This window comes from Ischnura elegans (assembly GCF_921293095.1).
Source record: "Ischnura elegans chromosome 13 unlocalized genomic scaffold, ioIscEleg1.1 SUPER_13_unloc_3, whole genome shotgun sequence".
Taxonomy (NCBI): Eukaryota; Metazoa; Arthropoda; class Insecta; order Odonata; family Coenagrionidae; genus Ischnura; species Ischnura elegans.
Genome location: NW_025791659.1, coordinates 4,065,475 through 4,089,218, shown reverse-complemented (window position 1 = coordinate 4,089,218; position 23,744 = coordinate 4,065,475). Strand labels below are relative to the sequence as shown.

At 37.4% G+C, this 23,744-nt stretch overlaps 2 protein-coding genes across 2 annotated transcripts in view; both read right to left on the bottom strand.

Annotated features, from left to right (window-relative positions):
- Window positions 1-23,378, bottom strand: part of LOC124172925 (zinc finger protein OZF-like) — an 89,159-nt gene extending 65,781 nt beyond the window's left edge. Inside the window, exon 1 of the mRNA XM_046552445.1 lies at window positions 23,251-23,378. The gene's annotated coding sequence lies outside the window, so the exon portion shown is untranslated. The remainder of the gene's footprint in view (window positions 1-23,250) is intronic.
- LOC124172928 (zinc finger protein OZF-like) lies at window positions 11,655-23,142 on the bottom strand. The gene is made up of 2 exons (XM_046552447.1): window positions 23,105-23,142; window positions 11,655-14,589 (listed from the first exon to the last, which is right to left on the bottom strand). Exon 2 carries the CDS (start codon window positions 14,298-14,300, stop codon window positions 12,930-12,932), a length of 1,371 nt encoding a protein of 456 aa, XP_046408403.1. The 5' UTR covers window positions 14,301-14,589; window positions 23,105-23,142; the 3' UTR covers window positions 11,655-12,929.
- Window positions 23,379-23,744: the final 366 nt, after the last annotated feature.

Below are 23,744 nucleotides of genomic sequence, written 5' to 3'. Positions count from 1 at the left end.
GCATTGTAATAACTTATGGTCCCTTTTCATACCCGTCGCATGTAGATTTTCAAATCTTACTATAAAATCGTAAAAGTTTTCAAGGTGTTTTAAAATCATTATTATTTGCTTGATGAATGCTTAATCATTCAGGGAAATAAGATCAAGCCCTGGTAAGTGCTGAGATTTAAATCTTTTTTAGATTTAGATCTTTTAGAGATTTAAATTCCCTCTTCAGAAACATGTAATATACGTATCTCGCAAAACTTAGGAAATCATGCAGACACCACTTCATTATGAAATTTCATGGCATCAAGTTATACCTATATCCTATACTTGTTACTCTTAATGTAGCTACACTTCTACTATGCTCATTTATATACCATCTCCATGATCATTACACCTACACTAATGACCATATTCATTAGCACCATCATCTCATCATTCATTAATCCCTTAGCCATTGGTATTAAACATTATCTCTTGCCCTTAAGTCATCAAATGAACATTATTTATTTAACATCTAACTCACAGACTCTTTTCCATTAAATGTACTCAAATAGTTGGATGAATTCAATAGCTGTAACTGAATGATTTGAACAATGCCAATATAATTTGATATTTTCTCCGTCAGCTTTTCAACTTTACAAATGTCTTAAATTATCATATTAATTTTTTGTTTTGCATGAATATTTATCATTACATTAGTTTTACTATTACCATGTCTCTACAATTTGCCTCTGCTAATTGCTGGAAAAATAAAATTAGAGCTAACGAACGTTACAATGAAGCACAAGATGCCATAATCATATGGCATTGACGCTATAACCATCTCAGTACTGATCTAGGGAATTTTGGAGATACCATAGAGCTTACATGATCCATAGTGATTTTTTTTATCTATAACACCATTCTCATCGGATTATCGGCAGCTTTAAAATCCAAAATGAACTCATGATAAACGCTGGATATAAAGTATGAAAAATTGCTCCTGTAGATTAATGAGATCCGCCAGAAAGTTCAACTAATACTTATATGCTCTTCGGTGGTTGTTCATCCACTAAAAAGTGAAGAAGCGACTATGATAATTTCTTAAAGCGGTATTTCACTCTGTCTTAAGGAAGATGAGTTTTTTTTAATGATAAAAGAGAGCCAGGGGAAGTTCACATTATGATTGAGGGAGTGAAGAGAGAGCTGTTGTTTCCTTGAAAGGAGGCAAATTGAGAAAGAGCAGCAGGAGATGGTACAAGTAGACACAGGAATGGAGTTCATTCGTGGAATAGGTGGAAGGGCCGAGGCATAAATAGAACCGTTCAGATGTTCATCTTAACTCTCCGCCAGGCACAATGGATCTGACAGGCACAGCGACACTTTGTTTTTATTTTTCCACGAGACTAGACGGCATAGACCCTTGTTGCTTGCAGTAACTTTTCGTTATGAAATGCTCTATGCAGCCTATTACTTCTCGAAGCTGACAGAAAAGCCTGAGGCGCCGACTCCATTGGGCCTGAGCCTCCTCAAAACTTCATTATGAGTGCGAGGAAATGTGTCAGGGTTGTTGATTTTCCCTGTAGTGACCAGATATCGATATTCAAGTTATCCAAGTACTAACGTTGATCATATGACTCTTCCAAAATGCTTAAAAAGACTTTAAACTCACTACTTATAAAATTTCTCGGGGCAAGATTGGGCCCCTGTTTGCCCCCCCCCCAATATTTTTTTGTAAGTCAGCATCCCTGAGAAAGGCTGCATATTTTTCAGCATTACAAAGCAAAGTAATAGCACAATAAAACAAAATTATAGAATTATTTGATAAATTAGATAGAAAATGAAGAAACCCTGATCTTGTATGCTTAATTACATTACATAAAATAAAAAATTATAGCCAAAAGATCACATCAAATCGCACCTAGCTGGATCAGTCCGGGGCTATATGATTGTGTCTGAAGGAGTATCTACAAAGTAGATAAGGATAATTAAGTGTTTCTTTGCACTAATAATGGTGCTTTACACTTACTTTAAAGGCATACCACTGAGCCATGCCATGAGTTAATGTTTTTTCGCTTCCATCAGGCACACTGCACCTGACGGAAGGTAAAATAAGGATAGCCGTGGAAGTAGGCAGGGTCGTTTCTTTTGCTTCTTATGCACGCAGTTGGTTCCAGATTGACAATAGAGCAGATATGTGAATAGGACACCACCAAAATGTGAGCAAAAGGGTTGAGAAAGAGTTGGGTTAACAGTGAGAAGGTCATGAGTTCATGCTAGTAAACAACCATATGTATTCCCCTATGAAAAATTTGAAACAGGGTTATACAATTATTTCATAGGGGTAAGTTTTCTTAGTGTTTCACTTTTGGACAAAAACTTTTTTAAGAACTATCAACAATAGTGGTTACTCTGAGCTACTCTTGGGCATCGTCAAATTATTTTTACTTACCATACTTATGAACCGTGCAGACGTTCAGCTTGTAAGGAAAGCCAAGTAGCTGTGGTAGTTGGCTGGGTTAGATTGTACTCCCTAGCAGTTTGCTCACATAGATGATACTGATTTCACGACACAGAAGGAGGTGTATATATGAAACCACAACAGCTTATGCAGCTGAACAGCTAGCCACAGGTCTTATACGCTTGAGCAATGCACTAGCATTTCTTCACTGAGGTGTCCCCACAGATGGATAGTACTGCTCAATATTGACTCCCATGAGGCATTAGTTGCTTTTGGCTTTCTATGTATACTCCTCCATAGATTTCATTTTTTTCTGGAAGAATGGAAGATTTCTTGTGATAGGTGGCTTATGATGGAGTGCATGTCCATATTTTACCCAGTGGTTGGGGTAAGGGATGGGCACCTAGTTGAATTCAAGTCGCAAATCTGAGGGACGAAAATAACAGGGTAACTTCACCCTAAAGATGAAGTAGCACAGAGAGGTTTAAATCGTTTTAATGCCACTCGTAGCACAGAAAATGTCTACCTATTGTAGGCACTGGGAAGAAAGGCTTAAAAATAAGTTGTTATTGGTGGAGGGAAAATATGACATCTTTTTTAAGGCCTTAGAAGCATGCAAAATGACATGATGTACTGGACAGATAGGCTTCGACTTATGCAAGGAAACAATATCAGAGCACAAATTACTCTACAATAGTCTTTAAGATAACTGTCCCCACTGTTGGATATGCATTAGTTATCCTGTTGGAAATGTGTACCCTCTTTTACCTTTTATTTCACGCTATTTAAAGTATTTGAGCTGAAGGAGAATTAATTTTTTAAGTAACTTTATGATCCATGGTTACATCCTAGTTCAATTCCTTGTAATCATAGGTCACTACCAGTAGACAAGCGGAACAAGTGCAGAAACAAATGCCGTAAATGTCTGAATATAGGCCCCCCTTTTTTTCCAAAAATATCCGTGGTAAAAGTAACTTTTTAACTTTTCCCGAAACTTAACCTCAACATTAGGGGGCGGGACTATATTCGGAGAAATACGGTATCTTGAAGTATTGAAGGGGGTTATTGCATTTCGGTGGAGAAGAGTGGCATATTTTCAAGTTTCATGCTTGTCAGAGGGACTTTGTTCATACAGCCAGGGTTTAGTTACATCTGCAGAGTTGGAAATTCATAAATTTTGTAAAGGTTTGAATCTTGATTTACAAGAGAGCTGGATGGTCTTGAAGATTATTTGCCAATTGTGGTTTCTCATATACGAGGAAGCTGACGAATTTTTTGAAGAGTTTTATTTTCCGTGGTTTATTTCTTGTGTGTGTGCTTTTTCTGCCATAAGCCAAACCGCTTATTTGCAAGTCTGAAAAGGTTTCAGTGGTTGCCCTTTTTGGACTGGCAATGCAAAAAGTCCTTTAGCAGATATGTACTTGAAAATGGTGGCCAGAAACAAAAGACTTAAAACGGGAGTTACATTGCTCGTAGTGAAGGCAACATCATGTATCCCAGAGGTACTTCAAGTTTAATATGTTGTGAAGTTAGATCAACTGCATTACTAATATTACTTTGCAATGAAAAGGAATTCTCTTTAAGAAAAAGTCATCATTGAAGCTCCCCAGGAGACGTGCTTTGGATTGAAGTCACCTCTGTTAAAGGAACACTCACCAAACATTAAAAATCTTCAATGCTGATTTGATATGGTCGGTGGCATATGGAGCAGACGTATTGGTCTAAAATCCTCATTGCATTAGCCCGTACAAAATCCTCAACTTCGATATCTGGATGCAGCAGTTGGGTGTAGCGAAGAGAGGTTTTGGTCAATGCAAGTATGCCATGGCTGCCTTCTCCTGTGTATCTCATCAAAACTGCTTTTATCCAGGGTTATAGATGTTTTGGGATGAGGTTAGCATAGTGCCCTGAATTTAAATAATAACCATTATATATTTACGAAAATGAATATTGTTATTATTTAGTTTAGAAAATGTTGGCGTGCCTTCCCCGTGGCTCTCCATCATTAACAAGTATTGAAGTGACTACGATGATTTCTTAAAATGGTATTTCTCTTAATATGAAGGTGAAAGATTTTTTTAATGAGGAAGGAGATCCAGGAGAAGTTTATACTGTGACTGAGGGAGGGAACCGAGAGCTGTGTTTCCTTGAAAGGAGGCAAGTTGAGAAGAAGCAGCAGGAGATGGTACAAGTTGACACAGGAGGGAGGCAGTGGATTCGAAACCCTAGGGCGGGCTCACAGGGCTACTCTCCTGGGCCGAAGTCTGAAGCAATAAGATTATCACCTCTGCACCACAGAAGGAGGAGGACAGGAATGAAAAAGAAAGGCGGCTCTGCCACAATAGGAGCACGATGACGCCTCCTGGGACGGGATAGGGAAGGAAGGGATGGGATGAGGAATCCTGCACGGTCACAAAGGTAAGAGGGTCCTACCACTAGCGAAACCAGGAAAACCAGGGTTATCCAATTTACTAAGCCACGAGGGCCACATTCCAAGTTCCGATTAGCCACGCGATTAAATTTGCCGATTACTGAAGTATACGATATTCAATACTTGAAACGAGTATTTTGGAGACCCCTGATTTAAAGAATTGCTGTGCCAGCTATTTCAGAGGATTATTCTATGAGGAATCCTACGATCAAATCGCTAGATACAGGAGGGAGGCAGTGGAGTCAATGCGTGGCACAAGAGGAATATCAAAGACACAATGTTATCTGTGCAACGATCAGCTGTATCTAAAAGTAATGTAAGTCGAAAAGCCACAGAAGTTGGCTGGGTCATTTCCTTTACAATTCGTGCATGCAAATGCTCCTATAAAGACAACACGGAAGGTGGTGTAAGTACGAAATGACTACAGCATAAGCATCTGCACAGCAAGACACAGGTTATATTTCTTGAGAAATGCACTGGCATTTAACTGGTGCTCTACACTCCGTGGTGGGTAAGGGAAGGACGAACCTTCATGAACCCTTCCTTGGAAGTTCTTTGATTATCATTCGTCTACCCTCCGTCTAACATGTATTGTGTGTGAGGGAAGGATGGGCCTATACTTCACCTATCCTTCCTGGGAATGACTTTTCTTACCGTATGTCTATCCTTTGTCCAACTTTTATTAAGGGCCAGGGAAGGGTAGGCATATAATTCATCTACTCTTGCTGGGAAATCCTTTGCTTATTATTTGTGTACCCTTTGTCCAACATCTGTCAAGGGTAAGGGATATGTAGGCCTATACTTCATCAACCCTTCCTAGGAAGTTCTTCGCTTACCATTTGTCTATCCTCCGTCCAACATCTATTCAGTGTAAGGGAAGGGTAGGCCTATACATAGGAGGATCTAGGGGGGACATGGACATTTTACTGATATCAGATTTTGGTACTACTGAAAATGGCGGTGCATCGGCTTCTGCTTCGATGATTTCATGTGCAACAATCACTTCCATCTCTTCATGGCTGCTGCATCATGGTAATCCCTCCCTATGGTCAATCACCACCTCCATTTCATCATTCTCATTGCTAATTCTGGGCATAATCATGACTGTATATGAGTCTTGCACAACATGAGATTAAGACTACGTAGCAGGCTCATGGGAATCAGTGATGTTAACTGCAAATAAACAAAATTAAGCTATTCAATAATAACATGCCTAAAAAAATGTTAGGACTTTGGGAAAAACCTAAATTGAAGTCATCATTCAATCACAAAAGTCATTCAGGCCTTACCATATATTGGAGGAGGTGAAATACCTCTCCCATTGGCTCTCTCCTCCGTTTCCAACTCTTTTTGACGTTTCCTCTGCAATGTGATCCCTAACCCGCTTGCTTGGTTTCTTTTTCCCGAGGCCACGACCATGGGGTTTGTGAATGTCAGAGTCACTGGTTTCAATATAAGCGTTCTCAAACAGGCAGGCTTCATCATATGTATCTGGAAGAAATAATATTAAAATAGTCTATGCAATTCGCCTATTTGGTTCAGATACTCAACACTTGAATCTCATGTTTTTTTCACAGAATAAACTATTTTCCTGCATTTTTCCTGCCTTACTTTAAGGGAAGAACTTTATGAAATGAAATCATAGCTGTTTTTGTGCCTGGCAATATTCTACATTCATGCCTGGGCTAAGAGACATTAGGCTAAAGACAATTCATGATAGAAATTTTTTTGAAGCGACTGCTACCCACGTCAGGATAGTAACACAGCTGCCTTCCTTCTAAATTTACTATCCAAGAGGAAGGCGCAGCTGCTACTTCCGCATCTCCTTTATTGTTGAAATTATCGAATTCAACAACTACCCATGACCTCTCCCTTTAAAACATAGAAAAGGAAAATACAATAACTTTTCCTTCAATACCTCAACATCTTCAAATAGTTCTCATGCTGATAATAATTTATGTGCAATGAATCACACCACTCTTACTCCAAGCAAATTTCAATAAATAAAGTATACCGACCATGTTAACTTAGCATTTGTTTTCATGGAAGCATTTCTCATAAGAGGCTATTTATGTAGCAAGGATGCCACAAAAAAGGATCCTACAACTGCAGGCTCGGTATTTTGAGCATCTTGCACTTCATATCGCAAATCTTGATGATTTTACAATGTGAATACTTACTCTAAACAAATGAGCCAACTTGCATACTGTCTGGAGGCACTGTATATGCAGGCTTCACGTTTAGGAATGGCTGGCCCCTAACATAAACCTCCGATTCCACAGTGCCTATCATGGTGATAGTAAAAATCTCACCATCAGTCAGCAACACACAATTGTCTGGCCTACTGCATGAAATTTTTACATGTCTGGAAGCCACATACTTGTAGAAGGACTTTCCTATCACTGAGTCTTGAATTCCTTCTTCCACATATATGTACTTCTTTACTCTGAATGTTAAACTCAGTTATCTGCCACATTAACCCACTGTTATTCATTTCCTCACTTCTTTTAAAATTTGCTACAAGGGTTCACTAGAGCATTTCAAGAGATTTATAATGCGCCTCAAACAATTCTCGATGGTGAAAAGCGCTAAAATTTTCAAGTATTCCAAAAGAGGAGACATCACCTGCCAGATGGGTGAGACAATGAACATTATATGATACAGATTGTTTACCATGCAATACATTTAAGTTCTTCATAAAGTACAAAATTAATTTCCTTGCATAACTGAAGAGAGAATTTAATTAAAGGTATTCTTCACAGCTAACAATCCACATTGAAATGTGGAATGCTAGAAAATGGTGGTATGCCTGAGAATTGGTATGGTATGCCTCCCATGTTTCTGAGAACAAAAGGTCCAATGTACAATACAAATAGTCTATAAAGCTGGTAGCCTTCCAATACATGACATCCTTAAGTGCCCGTGGTTTTCTCTCGAAGTTATGAGGAATGTAGTTCCTTGAGACTAGCAAAATATCGGAGAGATATTCTTGAGTTTTCACACCAATCCTTAATTGAAATCAATTTCCTTTCACTAGAGCAGCTATCATCTTGCGCATGACACCCAAATATGCAAGATGCATTGGTACAAAGGGAAATGGGGTCACTAGTTTTACCCCAGGAATTTTAACTAGTGGAGATACTTCAATGAGGTGATTTTCATCACTTTGCGGGGTGAAGTCTGCATCGGTCCTTAATTCAGCATCTGTTGCCAAAAAAACAACCATATTCTGTACATATGATCCTTTCATTTTACAATTCCCACACCCATAGTGTGCCACAGCCATAATGGCCCTCAGTTCTAAATATATTAGCACGTACAGGTGCAACACACACAAAACTGTGTAATTGAACGTGGTACAACTTTTTGCTAAAAACAATTCCATTGTCATGCAGTGCCTTGAACTCCATAATAAATAGCTCAAGTCAGTGATTGGCAGAATATGGTTTCTAGGGTCCATGATGTATACCAATAGCCATGGGGTAAATGTCTTTGAAACTATCAACTATGTGGAAGACCAACTATGTTGAAGATCAACCCGAGTTTTTTCTGTCCCCTCCGTGCGTCTTTTGGAAAGGTACTAAAGCAAGGATGGGATTTAAGAATTCTCAACAGAGTTAATTTTTTCATGGCTGACTCCTGATGTACCCCACACAGCTAACTGATTCAAAATATGGTCAGTCCTCTAGTTCATCCTCATCGCTGGACGACAAAGGAACATTACCATCTGGAGTGGGTATTGATGGCATATCGAGGAGATAACTAAACCTCAATTCCTCAGGTTTGCTGGAGACACTATGAAATTATCCTCGAGGCTCAATAGAGCACTTAGGATGAATGGTCACACTCCATTACAGAATGTGGCTAATTATCTTCAGTGGCAACAAGAGTAGTGGAAGAACTAACGACAATACGAGCCATGCACACCTTTTGAGCCATCTCAATACGTTACCTATACCTTCTCTGACTCGTTCCCACATCGGAGAGTAACACAACTCTTTTATCACGATTCATAGCGTAACTACTCATATTCACTACTAGCATTTCATTGCGATAATTATTCACAAAATAATTCATGAAATACATCATAAATTGATACCATGAAAGAGAGGGCAGTATATGGATTATAACTGATAAAATGAACGCAATTATAATATTTTTACTGTCATACACAGTACATTATATACACATACCAGTAAAATCATGAATGCGAGAATAAACAGGAAAATTCACCGTGCAACCGTGAAGTAATATCTTATGCTTTCCCGGCCAATATAGTCAAAGAAGGCTATCCGGGCTTCCAGCTGGGTGGTCACTCCCTATTCTGTCAATGTTACGAGGCTCAAGTCGTGCCAAATGGAGTGGTGGCAGAATGGAGAGAGACCACCCGGCTGGAAGCCCGGATAGCCTTCTTTCACCGTGTAACCACCCCAAAATTTAGAGGCATGAACGCGTGAAGAGAAAACAGAACCTGTTGTAAAGGCCTGTTTACATGATACATTAACAAATATGAGTTTATGTCCATTTTCGCGAATGATTTTTGTCAAATGGAACACGTGCGAATGCATGAACCAAATTGGAACAGGTTCCATTTCACGTTCATGCCTTCGCACAAGAAATGTATAAGGAAAACAGAACCTGTTATGGTTTGGTTCATATATTCGTACAAGTTCTTTTCCGCTCCACAAAAGTAATCAACAAACTCACATTAACTTGGACGTGTTAATGTGACGTGTATCCAGACCCTCCGAGTAAATATTAGAACAGGCTGCGGATTCTTGATTTAACGTATAAGGACTAATTTGGCTTCATGCACCTTGCATCCAGGCATTTACGTAGGGCAGGAATTACTCAAAATTAATATGATATGTACGATCAGTTCATTAGCAGCAATTATGCGAGAACTTTTACGATACCACACAATACCAGTACTAATTGTAATATTGAATATTAATAAACGTATCTACTTACATTTCTGTTATATAGTTGATTCCCAGGTATCTAGGCTCTTTTCTAGCCTACGATTTTTTTCCAAACGTTAAGCAATGTATGTTGTTTATGGTTATGACCTGGAACCGATGTAATGATGTAAATTCTTAATGTGTGACCAGAAATACATGATACAATGCAAGCTAGATCAACAGCTTTAGCAGGAGGTGACAAACAATTCACAATAACGGTAAAATAGCATACACTTATCTTTAAAAAGTTCCGGCAAAATCTGGTGGTAGAGTCCAGCAAATGTGACACACAAAATGAACACGTGACTGCAGTAGAGTGAAATTCAACCGTTAAAGCCAAAGTGAAAATCACTCACGAAAAAACGAATGTGAAAATCACAACACAGCAATTCACGAATGTGTAAATGAAATTAGAGATGAAACGTGACCGATGGAAATGAAAAATGCAGATGGAAGTGGAATCAAATTGAAGGCGAAAATCACAAAGTTTGATGAGAGTGAATGAAAGTTGGATAAATGAGTAATGAAAGGATGATGATAATATGATAATGAATAATGAGAGTTCTTATGAGAACTGATTATATATTCAGTGAATGATAACCACTACTAAACCATGAGGACGTCTGAGCAGGAAGGCTGAGGAACACGAGGTGACAATGCGCTTAAGATGGCGGCGTGGGACACCAGGTTCCTTTACCCATAGTGCCACAGTTCCTACCCTTTATACCTAGGTTTCAGCTCAGTATAAAGGGCAAACGAAACCATATTATCAGGGAAATTAATGCATCTTTAATAGAAATTCCATGCTGTATTTGGAACTCGGCCACAGAGTGTAGCGAAAGGCAACACATACAGACTGAACATACACCACACAGCTGCATATATAATGGTGGCCAAAACACGGCATAATCACTTCCACCTGAAGACGCCTGCTGGAATGCTGGAGAAACTGCGGTCTCCCACACAACCACGACGTGGTGAAACCCAGAAAATGCAGCCTACATTACCAGCGCACCGCGCAAGCCTTCCATAATCTCCATAATAATTCAAATTAAGCTTATAATTAACCTACCTACCAAATGATTATAGGTCAGCTATTGCAGATTACTCTAAAATATACTGAATATGCTCAGAAAATACGAATATGCTCCAAATATTTTACATGACGTGACTGTGCTTGTATGAGGCCTATAGTATCATACATGTTTTGAGAATGAAGTAGTGAACGTGATGAAGGAAGTACATATCATCGAAAAAAAAAGGTACATATCATCCTGAACATATGCCCTGAATAAGTCGTCAAAAAAAATTTCTGAACACATTTTTCACATATTCCCTGGTAAATATCTCAATATAATTCTCTGAGCACAAGTTGAGCATATTTAAATGAAAATATGCTCAACATATTTCTCTGAGCACAAGTTGAGCAAATTTCGATGAAAACATGCTCAACACATCGCCAGAACATATGCTGGAAATATGTCAAATATGTTGAATTAAGGTGACGTTTACAGCACATGCTTATATTTTGATAAAAGCATATTTCCCTGAAATAATCTGAGTATATGCGCAACATTTCTTGTGCTAGTAGGTATAAGGATTGGAATTTATGAAGGAGCAGGGAAAAAGGTATGTGCCAGTGAAAAATTGCTGATATTTCGTACGGGACAAATTGCAGACTTTTTGGACGGTGAGTATTGACTCAAAAATTGTGGAGAATATGAGAAAAGTTGAGCTGAAGGGCTGAGTAAGCTCTTCCTCACCCCTTCAGCTCTCATGAGTAAAAGAGAATATAATATTATCATTACATAAACACATGTATTTCCTTTAATAGTTTTTATTTTAGCAAAAAAACATTTTCAACAAGTATCAACAACACCTGTGTTTCCAAGCTTAATTGGAACATCATATTATTTTTTATTTAACATGCCTACTTTGGTTGTTTAAAGACTATCTTTAGGGCAGTTTGTAAAATTCAGAAAATCTCTATTTAGCAGCCATACCATCATGACATATGGTGACTCGGAGTTAAGTAAAAATCTAGAGTAACCAATTTTTTAAAAAACAACAGGGATTTATGGAACAGAGAAACCAGTAATTTATTGGAAATTCATCAGAAAATTGAGTTCCTTACATTTTTCAGTGAATTCACTTTTAATTACTAACATGGTCTGGCAATGTTTTGTCTACAGATGAATCTTATTTTCATTTGATTAACAAGGATAGTTGCATCATTAAAGTAATGCTCAATTTATCCAAAAACACAACAATCACAAAGCTACCGAGAAGCATATAGTAGCAGCAATCATAAAGCACATCCATAAGTCAAGTGGCTGAGGTTTCACACTTGGTCAATCCTAATCTACCATCAAATTGATCTAAAATGAGAAAAATATTCTGAAGATACAGTTTGGAAAATTTAAATGACAGGCATACAAAGGATTGATTATATTGAAATTATTACGATGAGGCAAAAGATAAATTTTTGCAGTAATAGAAAATTGTGACAGTAGTGTGACAATATTTCACAATAGAAAATGATATTTTACGATTACAAAATTGGCAGAGCAAACATATTTGAAAATCATATTAATAATTTCTTTTAATACAACACATCTATTCATTAATGTCACTATATCTTTTTCTGCTATGGACACAATTTCCACGATTTCAACCCATCAAACCTTGCATTCATAATAAATCCACATTGAGACGTATTAAGGATATGATAAAGGAAATTGCACCTTAAAGAAGACAATATTGAGTAATAGTTACTCGCATACTGCCTTTATTCAGAGTGTGGCAGTGGGTGGCCTTGCACTTTATTGCTAAATATCTCAGTAAAATTGCAAATCAGAAATGCACCACTACTTTGAGCATTCATTATACTGTGTTGCAATCCATATACATGGAATTTAGTCATCACAATAAAACACTACTTGCAAAAGTGAGAATTAATTATGCGGGTCCTCAATAGTGATTTTCTTAAGGTAAAATTAGAACAATCATGAAATCTATAAGACCTTTCCTTCCTGCAAATATGCATGATGCGTGCATATAAGCAATGAATCTGGATTTACCCATCATACAACTGGAAGAATAATGTCCCTCACATGTGTGTACGGAAATGTCTCACGAGGTTGCCTTTCTGAGAGAAAGATCTCCCACAATCGCTGCATGAAAAGGGTTTCTCCCCTGTATGGGCACGAAAGTGAAGGTCAAGGGTGGACTTGTGAGAATAGGACTTGCTGCAGACATTGCATGCATACGGTTTGTCTCCATTGTGGGTACACATGTGTACAGTGAGGGAGGAACTATGAGGGAAAGATTTGCAGCAAATGTCACATGAATAGGCTTTATCTCCTGTATGTGTAACCATATGGTTGTTGAGGTGGCCACTCTGAGAGAAAGACTTACTGCAGACACTACAGGAATAAGGTTTTTCTCCTTTGTGTATGCGCATGTGCACGGTAAGGATATCACTACGACTGAATGATTTAAAGCATATTTTACATGAGTAAGGCCTATCTCCTGTGTGGGTATGCATATGGGTGTTGAGGGTGCCACTCTGAGAGAAAGACTTACTGCAGATGCTGCATTTATGAGGCTTCTCTCCTGTGTGTAAACGCACGTGCTGGGTAAGGTGGTCACTACGACTAAATGATTTAAAGCATATTTTACATGAGTAAGGCCTATCTCCTGTGTGGGTATGCATATGGGAGTTGAGGGTGCCACTCTGAGAGAAAGACTTACTGCAGATGCTGCATTTATGAGGCTTCTCTCCTGTGTGTAAACGCATATGCACAGTAAGGTTACTACTATGACTGAATGATTTAAAGCATATTTTACATGAATAAGGCCTCTCTCCAGTGTGGGTATGCATATGGGTGTTGAGGGTGCTACTCTGAGAGAAAGACTTATTGCATACACTACAGGAATAATGCTTTTCCCCTGTGTGTATATGCATGTGATTGGTGAGAGTAGAAGATTTAGTAAAACACTTATTACACACACTACATGAATAAGGCATCTCTCTTGCACTTGAACACTTTCCCTTTCTGATGTCTCTAGTACAAGAGGAGGAATTCGAGGACACACTTTCTACACATGGTTTAGCTTCTTTAATTGATCGTCTCCCTTTCCTAGCCTTTCCTTTCTCAGGTATTCCTTCAGCTATTTCCTTAAGAGACCCATTTCCTTTTCGCCTCAGCCCTTGTCTTTTTCTATTTGCACCTTTTATATCTGGCACATCGGATGACTCATCATCCACGACTAAATTGCTGGCACCAAAATGAGTTTCAAGGTGTTTGATGAGCTTCCTTTTGCTGCTGTATCCACTGGTACAGTGGTAGCAATTATATGAAGTTTCGTTTGAAATTTGTCCATTTACAGCAGTTTTCCTCTCACAATTACTAAACTCATCTTTGCTCCCCATGACTGCCTCTACACAACTGCTCCTCTTTTTACTTATTCTAATCATCCTGAGGGCATTAGGGATAATTGGTGCATCACAATCACTACCACACCTCGCAACAGACCTTGTGACTCTGCCTCCACTGATTTTGGATGTCTGTTTGTCCAGTATAAGGAATTGAGCAAGATATTAACTTATCAGCAAGAACAGTTCCACGATTTTCCTTATCTTCATTAATCACATTTCTTCATTCCCCTGCATGAGATGCTCCACTCTCAGATTAAATGACGGTCAGTGAGGCTGAGGCAGGAATACTTAGATGTTTCCCTAAACTTCCTTCCACCAGCTGGGAGCCCTAGAAAAGAATTTTTATGGTTCAATCACATAAATAGTTATGCTGGTCTAATTTATAATAGCACTTTGGTTAATAACCAAAGCCATTAGATAGAAGGCAATATACCTGCCTCAAAGAATCAACATGGGCCACCCCTTTTATTATGTACGCATCTTTAATTTGCTCTAACAATAAGACATTATGTCTATCAACTACAATCAAACAAAAATATGAAGCCAATGCTCGTTAAAATTGATAGCACAAACAATGAAATACATAAATAATGGTAATACAATGGGCATAGATGAGCTTCCTATTGAATTATTTACGTGCTTAGAAGGTCAACAAGAAGTAGTAGAATTGTGTAACAACACATTTAATATCGGCATACGTCCAGGGGACTATCAGAAGACGTAGGGGTACCATAGACACTATTGCACAGCTAAGAACATCGGAGGAAAATACTGGGGAAGAGGAAAAGATGTTAATTTTGGCTTTATGGATCTGGAAAAAGCATTTGACAGGATAAAATGGGATAAGCTATTGGATATTCTTAAGATAAAGAATGTAGACTGGAAGGATGGTAGGCTGATTAGGGAATTGTACAAAACCAGACAGTAGCTATGAAATTGGATGTATGAATCTGTGCCGGGCAGTAAGCCAGGGCTACTGCTTTTCACTCACAATACTTGACATATACATGGAGGAGATGGCCAGAAAAACCACGAAGAATGTAAAATGAGAAGGGAATGTAGGATGCAATGAAAAATGCATCAGGTTTGCCGATGACATGGAGATTCTGGCCAATGACAATCAGAAGCTTCAAATAATGAGAAATAGTTCAGAGGAAGGAATGAAAGAAAATGGGATGAAAGCATATGTAGTGAAAACGAAAGTTAGGAGGTTATGACGATGGAAACGTGACTGTTATCATCAATGTGGAAAAGATAAGGCAAGTTAGAAGGTATAGATATTCAGGAAGCGTGCTGATGTAAGACTGGAGAAGTGAGGCAGAGATAAAAGCAAAATACTATGGGAAGGGTAGCTACGCAATAAATTATTTTACGAAGTCGAGAAACATGTGTTAATAGATGAAAAAGGGAACGGCAACTGAATCCCGAAGGCCAGTCACAGGACTGCATCATTATAATGCTATTGTAATTGCTCGATGGTTGTACTGGGAATTGAAAATTGCATTGGGAATTGCTGATGATAAGTTGCAGATGCATTATATTGGCATCCCTGACCTCAAATTTGAAGATGCAATTAAGCAAAGCAAGGTAAAGGAATATAGCTGGGAGCAGTCTACAGCAGTGATGGCTGCCTGAGAGATGAAGAGAACCTACCAGGATTATCAAAGTATTGTGTATCTTGCTGGTTTGTTTGTGCTAAGTGAAACGACCGTGCTCATGTATAAACATTAATGGCAAGTTTCTGCAGTGAAACATACAGATATGGTTGGCTTAATGCTGAATCGGAATTATTTTCATAAGTCACGTAAAGAAGTATTTCCTTCATAAAGGCATCTGAAATATTTTCTAGTGTTGTGGTTTTTCTGTTAGTCACAGAAAAATTTGTGCTCTTCGATAATTCAAGATTGCAAAATCTGATGTAAGTTATTGTTCAGGTGCAGTGATTGTTCTGTTACTCGTGGCAAAACCTGTGCCTTTCGATAACTCTTCAAGAACTGATAAACAATTTGGAAAAGCACAATTACTTTGTCAAACTCTCCTTCAAATGAGATTTCACTGTGAATTCCATGTTTCCCAAAATTATTTCTAATGCATGAAATTGAGTTTTAAGTGCACTCTGCCTCATAAATTTGCCAAATTAGATGACTATGTATTTACATTAAGTTTTTTTCGTTAGGCTGTATTTTGTAAACTTTTTTTTCTGCTGAATCTACATCCAGATTGATGATAGAGATGTGGTATGTGAAGTTAGAAACATTGATTGAGTGCAGCTCTGTGAAACTTGGAATTGGCGGAAATAACAGGTCGCATGAGGTGAAAATCGAATCCCAAGCAAGATTCAGATTGGTATCACCATGGAAAACAGATTTGAAATAGTTAAAACTGGGAAACCAGATTCAAATCTGTTGAACAGTGGAAACCAGAGTCAAAAAACACTCATGGAAATGAGTAGGAAAACAGCCGCCATGTTGGACCTTTACAACTGATTTCCAGCTGTTTCAATCTTCAAAAAGATTCTAAGGAGTATGAAATCAGTGCGTCAAACCTGTTGGAAATCAGTGTCAAATCTGATGGAAATCTGTTTTTCTTTGCTGGGTTCAGAGTTAATTCCAGAGTAATAATAAAATGGAAAAGGTAATGAGTAAAAATGTGATGAAATCTATCAAAGGATATTGTAATGCACAGCAAGGCATCAAACAATGGCTTTTGAGGTCCATATTTTCATAATATTTATTCTGTTGATAATGTTTCAATAATAATTACCCCATATGCATCCGTTTTTACTTTTGTATTTAATTTGTTACAATTTATACTTATTATACAAAATGAATTGGTTACGGTGGGTAAGTAAATTTTTTAAGTACAAAAAAAAATTAATTAATATCAACAATTATTTTAAAATTAGGACTTTATATATGATAACATATTCAAGAATATACAGTGCAACCTCGATATAACGACACCCCACGGTGCACTAATAAACACTCGCTATAGCGAATTGTCGCTTTACCGGAGGTGGAGCAAATAATAGCCAATATACCTGTTGCGAACAGATATACAGGAACAGGAGTGGTGCGGCGACAGATAAACATCTATCCGATAAACGTAAGCATAAATCCAGACGAAAGGCGATGTTTTTTTGCATCACTAAATTTCCTTACTCAAATAACGATTAACTATTCAAACAATTCATAAGCGCTGCACTGAATAAAAATCATGCAAAGCATTGTTTCGTCAATCATTATATTTATCGAACGACAGTTTAATACATAAATTCGAGACTGAGCACTCCATTAACTTCATTCCTAACAGATCGCAAGCAGTTACAGAGGTCAAGGAGTCTCGATGAAAGTCTTCCGGCGGTGAAACCCTCGCTATGGCGAGAGCCAACACCGAAAGGGTCTCGTAAAAACGAATTTTTTAACACGCTTATTATGGGGTCAATTGACGGTGCATCGGCTATCTCTCGTTATAGCGGGGGTCTCGCTATAGCCCGTACTCGCTTTAACGAGGTTCCACTGTATTTGGTTGTTTCCCCAATTCAAGTTTTTTAACCATATATATGTAAATACTGTAATCATATCATTTTGTTTAAAACCTTCCTCCTACAAAACACTGTGAAAACATTGAGAGACATAAGTCATCAGTGAAATTCGAACACTCCAATATTCGTGACATATTCAATTGGATTATCAAATAAACTAGGCTCAGTCCTTTTATTTTCCAAAAATGCTGTTAATTTGTATACGTTTTTTGCGCTCAAACGCTCATATTCAGAAATTGAGATTTTACAATCATAGGGTAAGGGCTAAAATATGAAAAATTGGCATCATTTCACAAGTCCATCAGACATTAATTTTTTCAACAATCACCCCACTCCACCTCTGCTGCTAATTATTGCACCCTTAATTGTCCTCCTATTATGCATTGTCACACCAACTCCAACTCAAAATTAGGTGTTACAATACCAGCGTAGAATATTGTGTGTGTGTGTGTGTGTGCACGTAGTGTGATTAGGGCAATAGATAACATAATCTCAAACAAGCTTCAAATTTTTAGATTAAAATTAGAGAAACATAATGCGAAAATTAAGTGCTAAGCAGGTGATTGCTTGGTCATGGTCAAATTTGATAATGTCAAATATTGCTGTCCATAGTTAAAAATTGGAGTTAGGATTTAATTTAATGACTCTAAACCGGTGTAGAATATAGTGATTAAGGCTATTGATCATTTGCAGGAGAATTGTCTTAGCAACACTAATTTGAAACTTGGAAATGGAGGGCAATGGAAGTGTCGGGAGCATGCAAGAGCAGTGACTGCTAGTAAATCAAACATCGCACCCATCAAGAGGATTACAAAAATAGAGGACACACACATCTGCTTCCATTGCCACTGATTATGCTAAATCAATGAATGATGGGGTGCTTTTGAAAGTGGACAGTGTTCAGAGAAAAATCAAGTGTAATAATAAAATGGAAAAGGTGATGAGTAAAAATATGATGAATTTGCCTTGTTTGGCTAAAAAATTTAGTGGTAAATATATGAAAGGAGCTTGTAATGCTTTCGGGAAACTATGATTTAAGTGCAATAAGTTGAACCGTATTGGCTTTCTTATGAAAGATTTTATTTATGAAGGATGAATTGAGTTGCTTTGGCATCTCTGAAATTGTTTTTGCTGACAATAATCCCTTTGGTTCCTAAGAATTCAAAATGCTTCTATATGGTTGGACATTCGTAACAAATTCACCAAACTACCCTTGATCATACGGCAGGTGGAAAGAACTGTCCAAACTGCTCATAAAAAATAATTAAAATGTGTAGAGAAGCTAACAAAGAAGTGCATTACTTGAACACTGTAACACTATATTGCGTGAAACATACTGAACCTCCCAATTTTTACTGAATAGAAGATTTAGGACAACACTACCAACTCTAGACATCTATTAGCACCTCAAATCCCTGAAACAAGGTAGAATAAAAAATAGAGAAGTACTGACAAAGAGACTTAGAATTAAAATTATAGTGAATGAGCAAGAGGATGTGTTCGAAAAGATAAAGAAGGTTTGGGAAATAGGAATTTCAGTGGGCATTGCTGATACTCCCAGGTCAAACTTCCGACAGTGCAAAATTAAAGAGTCGTACACAGAATAAGCTACCACCTTTTGGATAGTAGGAATTACTGATACCTTCAGACCATACTTGTTTTAGATGTGTAAGAATGATAGAGATGTACTTAGATTAGGTGCTTTACGCTTCTCCCACCAGCCCATTTTGGTGGGGATGTACGAAGACTGCCTAGACTATTTTCCGGAATTACCAACATTTCAGATTTAAAAATTTTTAAGCTACTTTATTTTATTAAATAGGTCTAGATTTCCCCAATTCCTAAGATACACTTACATCTCATAACCATAGATAGATTATGGGGGTTTACATAAATTACAGCCGATGATAAGGCCACAATTACAAAAAATGTGAAATAATTTGGGTCGATAAATCAGCCCCTGGGGGGAAGTTTTTGCTTAACCGGTGAGGGTCAATATACCGGCGCGGTGGCAGTACAAGGGTAAAGGATGGAAAATAAAAAGTCTCTTTCAGCAATAAAAAAGCATGTTTAAAGGCAGAAAATGATCACGCCAAACAAAGCAGTTGCCATGAATACCCCCTAATAATGAACACTTAACCAATCATTATGAACAAAAATGGAAACAGTTATCTCCAGAATAGAAATTGAAAGATTGTCTATCAGCTCTCAAGAAGCATAATCAATAGTAAACAATGATCAAGCATATTCACAGCAGTTGCCATGATCATTCCCCAAAAATCAACACTAAAAGAAGCATTACAAAACTTGGAAATCGAATCATCGGAAGCACAAAATAATCAGGCAGCTTCAAGGCAAATGTCACCAGCATTGCACAAGTCTCAGTATTAAAATAAGCAAAATAAAAATTTTGAAATTGGCACTTCACGTGAGCAATTAAAAAGAGCATCCTTAAAAACTTGGAAAGTCAATTCATCATTGAAAATATTCAGGCTTCTTTAAAGGAAATATCATGAGCACTCCTAGTACATAACCCAGCACTTAAAGAATTTTTTAAGAACCATTGGAAAATTAAGGCACTTCAGAATGACATTTAAAAGAGCCCCTATGAGCACTAAAAAGGCTTGTTCTATAATAGAAAATGTTCTAGCAACTAAAAAAGAAGGAATGCACTGAGGGTGCCCAATTCCATCCCATTGTATTCCATTCTATTACCACTCTGGTCACATTTTAATCGACTCTAAAAAATGTTTGCTGTGATGAGCACATAGCAATCCAATTTTCCCTGATATTTTGCACAATGGAAATAGCAATTGCAAGAAACAACACTGAAGATCTACTTGATAAATAACATCATCCTGAATAGAAATTTCGGTTGACACCCCTCATTACACCTTATTTCCCCTACTTGGTGGAACTTGGTGACAGGAAACATAATGAAGACACACTTTTGTATGTTCCACAGGAGTTTTAATTACCGACCCAGGTTTCGACAGTACACTATGTCCACTATGTACTGAGAAATCTTTTGTTTGCCTACAACACTTGATAACGACATAGTGTACTGTCGAAACCTGGGTCGGTAATTAAAACTCCTGTGGGACATAAAAAATTCTATCTTCATTATGTTTACTCTGTACTATATAGAGCAACAAAGAAAAGACAACACTGACATCATGATGGCAATTAAAAAGAGTACCCAACAGCACTAATAAGGCACCTTCTAATTCTACAAAATGATCATGCAGGTTAAAAGCAATGCCATGAGCATCCCCCAAAAATCAGCACTAAAATAAATATTAAGATCAAACGAAAATAGAATCCCTATGATGGCAATAAAAGGAACGTCAATCAGAGCTCCTAAAACATATTCAATAGAACAAAATCATCAGGCAGTCAAAAGCAAATGTCGTTAGAATACCCAATACTCAACACTAATATTGCATTATGAACAAATGGAAATAGATACTTCGTGATGGCAATTAGAAAGAGCATCAACCACCACTAGAAGAAGTAAGGTCACAAGCATAAAGTAATAAGGGGCAGCTTTAAAGCAAATGTCATGGCGATAACACAAAACTCATCATTAAAAGAAGCATTGTAAACAATGGGAAATACGCACTTCATGAGGGCAACTGAAAAGAAACTCTCAAATAATTTGCCAGGAATAAACAGGCATCCTAATGCATGAAACATAGAATCGAGTCAACCATAAATTGTTTTTAATAAACAAACTTATGCACTTACCAATTACGTCATCTCTCTTTGTTATATGTTAATTGATATAAAGTCACCCATACTTTTAAACAGAATATACTATGGAACCCCAATGCTCTCCATATAAAGCATCTCGATACATTAAACCGAATATAGAAAGCTTATATTTCCATGAATTATACTCAGACTTATGCACTTAGTCGTCCTAAACCATGTCACTCATAAAAATGTCGAGGTTAAAACCAAATTTTCGGAGAAACAGATATCAACGTTCACAACAAACTCGAATTATATTTTATGATGTGACACCCCTAAACAGATCCTACGTTCTTACAAACCTCTATGCAATAAACAAAAGATGCAGATCTGAAACTTCTCATAGATAACTACGCCTCTAATCAATTATATTTGCTGAAGTTAGAGATTTCCGGTTTAGAATTTCATGCTTCCGCTACTTTTCCCAAGGATATTACAAAGCAAATATATACAAATATATTAGGTTTTAAAGCCTTAAATTGGGAGAGTTTAAATATATCCACAACAATGACAGAGGAGCATGTGACACATGAATCGCCAGGTGAGGATTTTACACACCGTATTCCTACCAAAAATGTTATTTAATGACACAAATGATGATAGGACAAAACCGTATTATAGCATCATGAAGTACATACCTGCGAACATTTAGAACACATAATATCATTACGACAGGGCCAAAAAACTCCGAAATGCATATAACATTACCTAGAAGACGCAATACTTGCTATCACACCAAGAAAGCAATCTTGATAAATGAGAGCCCACTTGCATGATGTTACTATGCGGTGTTGTCATGAAATTAAGCATTTCTAATGAGATCCATAAACAACAAAACACACTAGCAAGTCGAGCAGTGTTCCTCACCATAAATATGGATATGATGAAGAACCCTGCGTGAAGGGTTCTTGGTTATGATACATGAATAAGGAGTCGGTGACGATTTCATTAAATTACTTGATTATCTAACAATATCTACAAATATTAACAAAAACGACTGAAACAGCACCACCTCAATATCTATTTTGCTAATAAGTCGGATATACTAAGTTCTCCTTTTTAAAGACAAAATAAACACACGAATAGAATTATGCTAACGTCTAACATCTTTACCCACAAAAACAACTAACATCGACTTGAAGGAAGTCCTAAACCAATGGCTGTGTCTAATTATGAGAACACTACATCTATAATGCACACCAAAAAAACAGAGTTTGTTCTTCTCCGGAATACACAATGCTACTTCATGTTACCTTTCATAGCGTAATCGAACCGTCGCTGAATGTTTATATCGTACCCATACATATACTACAGAAACTTCCTATTCACACCAAGCAAAATAATCTTTGTACAAGATTAATTGTACACTTGACATTACTATGAGGTTCTTACATGAAATTGTATATTGTTAGAGGCCCATCATCACTCAAACACACTAGCAAATCGCACATTGCTCTCCGCCAACAATATGGATATTATGCACGAATACAAATTCAGGCCGAGGGCCTCACAGTAAAAAAATTATCCAATAATATTCTAAACTTACTTGACAGGAAACAAAGGATCCAGCAGAACTTAAAACCTATTTAGCAAATAAGCAGGTTAACGTCTTTAGTTTAGGGACAACAACAACACAATGTAGGTACTTACATTGCTTAACCACTAACTTCTTACAAACAAAAAACTACTAACCTCGACAAGAAATATTTCCGGAATCAAAATAAATCCAAAAGGAATGTTTAATAGCGAGAATACTACCTCTCAAAGCACACAAAATTGAGAGTTGTCTACTTTCCGTCATCAACACAATCTTCCGGCATGCTCCCGCTCATCAACTAATCGATTGGCAACTCGACTCAAAAGACGAATTCAAATCGCATCGACACATCGATATTAGAATTCGTGCGGCGGTTATTTCAGAATGGATATACATTGCAGCTCCAAAACAAACTAAAGATAGCCTGGGTTCTAGTATCTGTTATTACAAAACCTTCGGTTAATTCAACAATTATTTGTTTCATAAATTTCAAGACCTATGTATTTGACGGAGATTATACATTTTAATAACTTATGGTTACTTTTCACACCCGTCGTATTTAGATATTCGAAGCTTACCATACATTCGTAAAAGTTTTTAAGGTGGTTTAAAATCATTATTATTTGCTTGATGAATGCTCAATCATTCT